The sequence below is a fragment of the Poecilia mexicana genome, unplaced genomic scaffold (genome assembly GCF_051168715.1).
Source record: "Poecilia mexicana isolate PSO_F unplaced genomic scaffold, ASM5116871v1 scaffold_2, whole genome shotgun sequence".
NCBI lineage: Eukaryota > Metazoa > Chordata > Actinopteri > Cyprinodontiformes > Poeciliidae > Poecilia > Poecilia mexicana.
Window position 1 is genome coordinate 5723964 of NW_028263371.1, and position 9796 is coordinate 5733759.

At 36.1% G+C, this 9796-nt stretch overlaps 1 protein-coding gene across 2 annotated transcripts; it reads left to right on the forward strand.

The window, feature by feature from the left end:
• Positions 1-86: 86 nt before the first annotated feature.
• LOC106903374 (uncharacterized) lies at positions 87-9018 on the forward strand. Of its 2 annotated transcripts, none has more exons than XM_014967113.2 (20): positions 87-596; positions 1057-1152; positions 1646-1708; positions 2466-2534; positions 3037-3093; positions 3188-3250; positions 3425-3493; positions 3704-3760; positions 4161-4223; positions 4359-4427; positions 4614-4670; positions 5093-5155; positions 5312-5380; positions 5522-5578; positions 5778-5846; positions 6496-6552; positions 6630-6698; positions 7968-8101; positions 8422-8522; positions 8620-9018. In XM_014967113.2, exons 1-20 carry the CDS (start codon positions 476-478, stop codon positions 8756-8758), a joined length of 1542 nt encoding a protein of 513 aa, XP_014822599.2. In that variant the 5' UTR covers positions 87-475; the 3' UTR covers positions 8759-9018. The 2 variants fall into 2 exon arrangements, with proteins under 2 accessions (XP_014822599.2, XP_014822600.2); XM_014967114.2 differs by having other exon boundaries at positions 93-596; positions 1069-1152.
• Positions 9019-9796: the final 778 nt, after the last annotated feature.

Sequence of the window (9796 nt, forward strand, 5' to 3'; positions counted from 1 at the left end):
TTCCTAGAAAAGAATACAGAAGTTTTATTGCTGGTTAACTCAAATGCTCGACTGAGGATATTGAAACCAAGGCTGGCATGAGCAGTTATTAGGTTTAGAGCCAAATATACAATTAAACTGGGGTAAAGTTGGGTCGTGGGTCTTTAAATTAAATAAAAACTGCAGTCTGAGAGACCAATACAGTCTGTCTTAGCTTAAAATGACTTACTACTACGCCTATGTGTGGTTTTCAGTTGACACACAGACCATACACATATTGCAAATCCAGCAAAAATGTGCAAGATCCTGATTTTTTTTTTTTTTTTTTTTTGCAAAGCTGTGATGCTGGGAAAGTGGCACTTCCAACGAATGAGGAAGAAAATTTTACACAAAGATTGCTTCAGCATCTCTGCTTGTCATAGACACATTCAGGACCGAACGGGGGTCTTTGGCAGAGACTTATAGATTGAGGCCTTGCTATTTAGCAAAAACAGAGATGGTTTTCCACAAAGAGCAGTATGGATGTTCTGTGGCATACGAGAAATTCAGCGATACTCTTTATGCCAGCAACGACGGACCGGAGAGCTGCTCAGATAATCACAGCAAAGCCTCTTCGGGTAAGAGAGAACAAAATGTTTGCTCAAAGATAATTTGCGAGGTCGGTTTAAAACATAGCGGCATATTTACGGCTGCTCTTACTTTAAATTGAACAATAATGTGAAACTAAAGAAGCATATCTTTAAAACATATATTTTGTCTGTTTTTAAATAGATTGGAAAAATATAAAAGTCTGGCTGACCCAGTGAAAATGTCTGTCAGTTTTCACTTGTGCACAAAACCTGCGTCACAAATAAACCTATATTGTAAAAAATCTTAAGTCTAATCTTTTGAGTGGTAATTTTCAAAAGCCTCGAGTTCATCTATTAAAACTTTTGAAATTTTATCCTAAATGAATACCTGTTTTGCTTTTTGTTCTTTGTTTTTGTGCTGAGACTTGTTGGTGAAATCCTTCCCAGTCGACGAATTTGCAATGTTTACCTCTGATGTTTACCTCTTGGCGATTTAAACCATCCACAGGTGTTTTCACAGAATTTCAGCGGTACAAGTTGGCTGCAGCCACCTTTGGACTTTTGTGTCTGCTGCAGCTAAGTCTCATCATTTCTCTTTCTCTTTGTAAGTAAACCTTGATGATTTACATCCTGATTTTGAAATTCTGTTTTAGGATGTTGTGTGCTGGCAAATTGCAGAAGTGTTTTGTTTTTTTGCCTCATTCAAAACACAGTTGATGTCAATACAAAACATTTGTTTGTATTTAATTCATTAAAGAACATTTATTGAATCCTGAAGAACATCTACGATGTATTTCAGCCTGAGGGAGAAATAAAATGCTCTTCCCATGAAGCCTCATCTCTATGCCATGTTTGTCTCACTCAGTTCTGTTACATGGAAGTGGCTCTTGTGACATTTACATTTGCGAAACAGGCTATTACAACAAGAGTTACACAATAGTCTTAATATGTAAAAGGTTTTTCACTCTGTAGTGTTTAGTGGCTTTTGAAATCTCCCAAAGTTTTCTGCAAAGATTCATTTTCAGACATTAAATGATATCAAATGCATGCATTCTGGTGGTGTGGAAAACATAATACTACTTTTCTTTGCCGAGCAGCAGCTTCCAGAAATATGAGTCTGCTGGAGAAGGAGAAAAATGAACTGAAGACACTCAACTCTGGTGAGCATGATGAACGAATGATGCTGACAGTGAACGTCTGAATGCAGGGGTCCAGGCAATATGAAGTAGAGACGCACCATGTCAGATTTTTGGTCAACATCCGATAAAACTCGTTTGGCCGATAATCGATACCGATATTTCCTATACTGTGAAATTAAAATACTGCAATATCTTTATCAATTCAGCCTGCTACCAAATGCTGGAAAGGAGGCTGAAATGATGAAACACTTTCAACTTGCATTATGTTTGATGTCAAATTTATTCTTGACATTTATTCATCTGCTCTCTCTAAGACGATGAAGACACTGAAAATGGGCAAATTTGTAAATCTTCACTAAACTACACTCAACCTGTTCACAAACAACAAGTGAAAAGCACGTCAGTTTCTTATGATGTGCTGCAGGCATCATTGTCACATCAAAACAACGCCTTTTATATTTTTGAATTATTTAGACTAAATGGCCGATGTTTGATATTAATTATCGGCTAATACTGATACAATGCCGATAATATTGTGCATCCCTTATATGAAGTTTTCTCTGAGTTGTCTGTTTGCTGCTTTTAAAGTGAATTTATGTTTTTGGGTGGACCACAGTAAATCTTTGTCCAAAGGTTTTAGTTTGTTTGAGTTTGTCAATCACATAGAGAATATTGACAAATATTCTTTACAAAAGGAAAAAAAATGTCTGGTTGGTATGAAAAACAAAAAAATATACAGTTATTGGTATAATTGGAGCTGTTGTTCTTTTTGTCTTAGGCCTCGATGCCAGTAATAAAAAACTGACAGCAGAAAAAGAGCAGCTGAAGAGGAACCTAGATGACGTTGGTAAGCATGATTATGAAACTACACAAAGCATAATATCCCAACTACATTAAACATTAATAATAAATTACATTATTACAGTATATTTAGATATACATACAAAGAGAAAACAGGGCCATATTTAATTATACAGCTAAAGTTGTCCTAACAAAGGGGTCAATTACAGAAATCCAACTGACGTAAAAATACGAAAATGTCTCGTATCTACAGCGAACACGAACGCTGAAGAAGTTAACTCACTTAATTAACTCATTCTGGCTGCATAAAAATAACAAATCTTGATGTAGAAAACATAAAATATAAAAAGAAAATGTTGACTTTTTGTAATAGTCTTGGAGTGAAGCTTGTGAAAGTTCCAGATCTGAAGTTGTAGACTTTCTTAAAGGTGAAAAAGTAAAGATTTCATTATGCGCTTCATAATGTTCTACATAAAATATGAGATGTTATTCACAACAGTTAGAGAAAAATAAAACAATTTACCGAAAACGTGTCATTGCTTTTATAGATTCACAACGTATTTCTCTGACTAAGGAGAGAGATGGACTAAAGAAGACCAACCTTGGTAAGTATGATTACTGGGCAAAACTGTGTGATAGCAAACAATTATATTATATTTAATATTGAAGTCCGGTAGATTGTTGAAAATTGTCATTTAGGTTTCCAGTCCAATCTGAGAGATCTGACTGCAGAGACGGAAAGGCTGCGCAGAACCATCAGCGGTAAGCTTGTCAGTGCTGCTCAAATACATATTAAACCTACACAAAGAGGAAACATTTCAGAAAACGATCGCTATTATGGCAGAAAACCAAGAGACTGGTTTGTGAATGCAAAATAAAATATCAATTGTCACTATTGTTATTACTGTGATAATGGAAACATTTTTATTTTTCCAGAGACTGAGGCCAGTAACAAACATGTGTCTGAACAGAGGGATGAGCTGAGGAAAGAACTTAAAAACATCAGTAAGTAATTAAAACACAGAAAACGTCCTGATCTTCAACAGGAGTATTATTTTATTCACATACATTGCAGGTTTTAACAAGAGTAAACACACTGTACAGCTCAAGAAATAATGTTTTATCTGAATGTGTAGGATTGTGAAACGTTTTTTCAATGATTTGTCGATGTGCTGCAATCACTGCCAGTGGTGTGACTAACTTTTCTCCTCACAGCTTTAGAGTTCAGCTTCCTGACTGAGGAGAGAGACGAGTTGAAGGATATTAATCTCCGTAAGTGTGCTGATGAAATACTGCATTGATTGTGTGCTGATTAAGACATATGGGATCCAGGCTGCGTCACAGTCTCTAGTCCCTTCACAGCAGTTTGAATGCGGCTGGATTGGGTAAATTCATTAGATCTTGTTTCATTTGGAAAACAGTCAGTAATATTTTTCAAAAATGAAACATGTTGGATGCTACACTTTAACTGTGTAGCAGAAAGTGATCAACAAAGCAATTCCCAAAATAATCAGTTTTCGTCGATGCTTACTGCTTTTTATTTATTAAAACCAGTTTGTTTCAAAACAGTTAACCTCAAACTCGAGCTTATCGTTAAATGTTTCTGTAAGTTTCATAGTGTGACATGATAAAATGAGGCTAAAATCGGTAAACTTGTTAAACTTCAATGCAGGTATCGAGACAACTCTGAAAATCCTGATCAACATGGGAGAAAACCTGACCAGAACCATCAATGGTAAGTTGTTCTCTATTTTAATCACAAATAATAAAAACTGAAAATAAAAACATTTACTAGGAGTCACATTAGCAAGCCTGTGTCTAGTTTATCAATACCAAATGTTCAAAATAATTACAACGGTTTTATTTTCAGACACTGAAGTCATCAATAAAAATTTGACTGCAGAGAGAGACAAGCTGACGAAAGATCTCAACAACCTTGGTAGGTAATTATAAGAAAACAAAATGAGAAGCAATCAAACAAGTGGTAACATGGTACTTTAACACCATCAGCCTTGCATATAAATGAAGAAACTCAACTGATGTGACGTCTTTGTACACATGTTGTGTGTGTTTGTGTGTCACGCAATGGCAGTAATGTGATGCAATTGTTTCTGTCAAATAACAGCTTCACATCTTAGTTCCCTGACTAATGAGAGAAACGAGTTGAAGAAGTTAAACTCTGGTAAGTTCCTCGACACATTGTTGACTGTAATTAAGAGTCATTTATCGTATCATGAAATATTTATTCAGCAAAGACTCTAAAAAGTCTGATAGGAACAGCAAGAAATATGAATTATCAGTCCGTTCGATGACGCTTTTATATGCAGCGGAAAGAGGAACAATGTTTCACTGTTTGAGCTAAAACATTAATTCATTAATCCTCAATTTATGACAAACTATATGATATCAGGTGGGATTCTGTTTTCTTTTAGTTTTTCTGCATTTATTGATTTTTTCCAAATTAAGAGTTCAAGATGAAAAAAATAAATTCACAAGAAATGATTTCATGTTTTTATGTTTATTAAACTATGTTGATGAAGCATTTAGCTTGAAGGCAGTGTGGTGTAGCGAATTGTTTTTGATATTGTGGATGCGTCTCTGCAGGCTTGGAAGCCAGTCTGAAAAATCTGACTGAAGAGAGTCAGAAACTGATCCACACCATTCAAAGTAAGTATGATATTCATCACACTCACTATGATTCGGAGAGGAAAACACAAGTTTCTATTACCAGTCAGAGAACAACTTGCTGTAATAAAGCACTAGTTTGTGCAATGAATAATTTCTTCCACGTATCAAGCTCCAGTTCTCTGTATTCTCTGTCAGATATTCAGTCCGATCACAAAAACGTGACAGGAGAGAGAGACGACCTGATGAGGGAGCTGAATGTGTTTAGTAAGTATTGGAGGACTTTTTAATTAGTGTCTATTTTCAGTCAAGAAATAAAACAATTAACTGTAAAATCACAAAAACTGATCTATCGTTTCAGAAATGTCATTTCTTTTTTTTTTATTATCTTTCCTCTTGAAATTACAGTTTCACAGCTTGCCTCCATGACTAAGGAGAGAAATGATCTAAAGAAGATTAACTCTGGTAAGTGTAATCAATAAAATATAAGTTTTTATGTGTAATTATATTACTTCTTTCCTTCTCCATCAAGAAAATATATGCATGCTCCTTCTTTTGCTCCTGAGGGAATTTCTTCTTGTAGCAAAATTTCCTTATAACTTAAATTATGTTGTTCTAGTGACACCTGCCTGCTTTTGTAAAGACGACCATAACTGTGTTTCAGATATTGAAGCCCATAGTAACATGTTGAGAGAAGACAATGATGAACTCAACAGGACGTTGAATGATTTGGGTTGGTATAAAAATAAAGTTCCAACTATCAGAAGTCCTTTTGATGGCCAGAAAGCAAGTAATGTAAAGCGTGTTGTTCACTTATATTCATCACTGGTACAAACCACAAAATCTTTTCAATATTTTTATGTAGTTTCTAATGCAAATATCTCAGTACACTTGAAGGAAGACTAACTTCCAAACAACTTTTCACAAAGATTTTGGAACTGGTTTTAAGTTCATGTCTTCTTAATAATGATAAACAAAAACACTAATTCCACTGGCAGATTTTTATATTTATGGCCTGGAAAAATGTCTTGAATCAACAAGAAGAGATTCAGGTTCTGTCCTTCTAACCTTAGGACATTTGTCCAAAAGTGAGTCGCCCGTATCTTTCAGGTTTTTTTACCCTGTGTGACTAAAACATGATAAACTCAATCTGGTCCGCCCAGCTCTTGTTTTCCAAATGTGTTAAGTTCAACTCAGCCTGAGAAACGAAAAGTTCAAAGACATCAAGAAAAAAAAAAAAAACCTGAAAATGCACCAGATCGTCACTGTGGGTGACATATAAAGTCAAAGGTCTTTAAAAACGCATCTGCATTTGAAATGTCCATCAAAACAATGGTAATAACTCACTTTAACACCTGATAACCTTTTCTTGTAAACTACAGCCTCCAAACACAATTCCCTGACTGCAGAAAGAGACTTTTTGAGGCAAACAAAATCGCGTGAGTATCAGAACCAATCTCTTCATTTTAGGTGATTATTATATATATTGCAATGTAATGAATACATTGTGTTTCAGGTATTGAGGACACGTCCAGAACAATCAGTCAGGAAAGAGATGAGATGAAGGCAAAGATCAACACTATAAGTGGGTATAAAGCTGATTTCATCACAGCATGTACAATTTGCACAGGAATTAAGAAACACAAATATAACGAGTTACAGATCCTGTTTCAACAATAATCTGCTTGCATACTTGCACTGAAACTTTACATATAGCTTCTTTGTCAAGTCGTCAATTTTTAGCTTTTTTAGAACCAAAAAGCGAACTCTGATCCGTCTACAAACCTAGGTCTCGTTTCGGGTGAAGTGAACTGTGGCGCGGTTTGGATGCATATGTTGATGCCAAGTGTACCGCTCCAAAAGCAGGAAGCAAACTATAGCGCAGGGCATTCTGGGTAAATGAGACCAAAAGAGAAGCAAGCGCATGTCTAGCGCTAGCGGGAGAAATGGCTTGTGGTGTTTTAACCTGACACTACTCCATTTTAGTTTACATTTTTTGAAGAAGGAAGCTGGGGTCACGTCTTCTTCTGAGATTTTTTTGCGTTGTTTCCTTCAGTGGCACTTGGTGCAGCGCCACCACAGGCGAGGAGGGGAACAGGTTTTTCAAGTGCTTTGCTTAGATTGACATGGTGCAGTGTGACAGAGAACCGCAGCAGCTGAAAATGTGACAAATGCTGCAATTTTGATCCCCAATCCAACCGCATCTACCGGACTGATAAGGTGTGAAAACAGATTATACTTTGACCTATGTAATCTTTTGGATTACGAAGAATTGAGACGTTTAATTTGACGTTTGTAATGAATTAATCATTGTGTATGAAAATCGTGTGAAACTCGGAGCTCCCCAGTGCAATGCTCACACCACCACAAATGTTTTGCAAAGCTGATATTCTTAGTGGTCTGGACATTCCCACTGCCAGTGTTTAGTGTTAACATTGCCTACATTCATGGCAGGAACACATGATTATCTTCATGCAGTCACCATGTCTTAATATCTAATAAAATATACAATTACTCATGTGCAAATAACACATTTTCAGCGGTTATATTGTTAATTTTTTCACACTTTTTATCATAGTCGTCATGTAATTGCTGTAAATCATATCTTCTTGTTTTGTTTTGGGGTTTTTTTTTTCATTGTGAGATACAGTTTGGGGGAACTAAAGTACGTGCTGTTCTATGTAAATGAGCCCCTGATGTTCATGCTTTAATATGAACATAGATGTTTCCTGTCTGGTCTGCTTCATATTCATACTTCTGCCAATCTTTAGCTTACTTAAACATTTTGGTTTTCTCTTTTGTCCTTTGAGCCCTTAACTATCTGGAATTTAAGATTGTCTCTTTATCCTTCAAGATAAACCAGGATGGGAGCTTTTTGAAGGCAGTGCATACTACGTTTCTTCTGGAAAGAAGACCTGGGAAGAGAGCAGGAAGTACTGTCAGTCAAAAGGTGCAGACTTGATGGTCATCAACAGCAGAAGCAAACAGGTGTGTGTTTACTTCTCTTTATGATCCTCATCCATACGCCTGGCAGATTTAGGTTGAATGTAATATTTCAGCCTGATCCACATGTTTCTTCTGACTTCAATTAATGTTAATTAACTTCACAACAATGGAGAAACTGGAGACGGAGCAAGAGATTAAGGTGACGGAAATCAAACTTTCCTATGAACTTTGCTTTTTTCACCACTGATTGAGCACTAAGAACTGAAATACAAGAATCTGCCAGGAGTGTGAATAATTTTGTTTTCCACTATTCCAAGCAAAGCCGCTTGCTGTTTTAATGTAGTTAATATTTATTTTCCAAGGTTTTTGGAAACAAGTTTCAGAAGTACATGTGGATTGGACTGACTGATCAAGAAACAGACGGAATATGGAAATGGGTAGACGGGAGTCAAGTTAACACAGCGTAAATTTGTTTCATTACTACATAAACATTAATTTTTCACAGTTCTGCTAAGGTCTGTATTATTGAGTGAAGTTTTTTTCTTCTTCTTCTTTTTTAGCTACTGGTCATCTGGTGAGCCAAATGGTCAAACACAGGAGAACTGTGGGAACATAAAGTCTTTCAATTCGGTGAACAGCTGGAACGACGAACAGTGCACCCATTCCCTCCACTGGATCTGTGAATTGAAGCTAGTCTAGTATCTGGGATTCATATCACATAAAAAAAAGAAGAAAAACATAAAAAACACACTTATTAAAACTCACAGAGGTTGATAATATTTGCACATTTGTCTGCTTTGTTTGGATGAGATGCTGTGAAGGTGATACTGGAGATGTGCTGATTTTTATTTTTATGAGCGATTTCAAATCTTTGGTGTTTGATCAAAGTTTGACCCGCTGAGTCTGATTTTAAATTATTCTAATTTCTCTTATAAAAACATTAAAATTTTGTTTCCAGACTCCCTGCAGTGAGTTGTCTTTAATTATTAATGTTGGGAGAAATGTGTAAAAATCATTGATTTCCAAGAATAAAAGTTCATTGTGATAATCAATTTATTCTAACAATAAATTCCAACAGATGATTTTTGTAAACCCCAAAACTGACAACATGGTTTGTATTGCTAATATTTTACTGTTTGAATTATTTTTAAAATGTTGGTTCCATGATAGGATCAATGATCAGCATATTTTAATTCTGAATAAAGCGTTATTCTGATCATGTGACCTTTCATCAGCTGTCACATTAAGGTTAAATAAGATCAGCTACACGTTTCTGCCTCAGCAGGTCGTCAGGAGTTCAGGGACAAATAAACCACATGATGTGGAGTAAAATAGCTTTAAGTTTCATTTATTACTAAATGCCAGTGGATGTGAAATCATTTTTAAAAGCTGTGCTTCATTCTTTTGGGGTTAAACGGAGAGAATATTTTAGTTTTGATATTACAGGGCGTGTAGATAACGAAGGAGGAAAATGAGGAAGACCTTCCATCTTCCAGCTTGGTCAGCAATGATGAGTTTAAGCAACGTTGGTGAAAAGTGACCAGAAAAAGGGACGATGCTGCCACAGACCAGAACCATTTGAGGTTAACACCTTGCTGTGGTTTTATCAGAGCGCGGCTCCTAAAACATGGAGTCCTTTTTAAGCGATGAAGAACATGAAATGTCTTCGCTGCAGAAGAGCATCGGCTCTGCTGCAGCCAGGAATGGTGCGTTCAGGAGCAGCTCCTGTAAGGACAA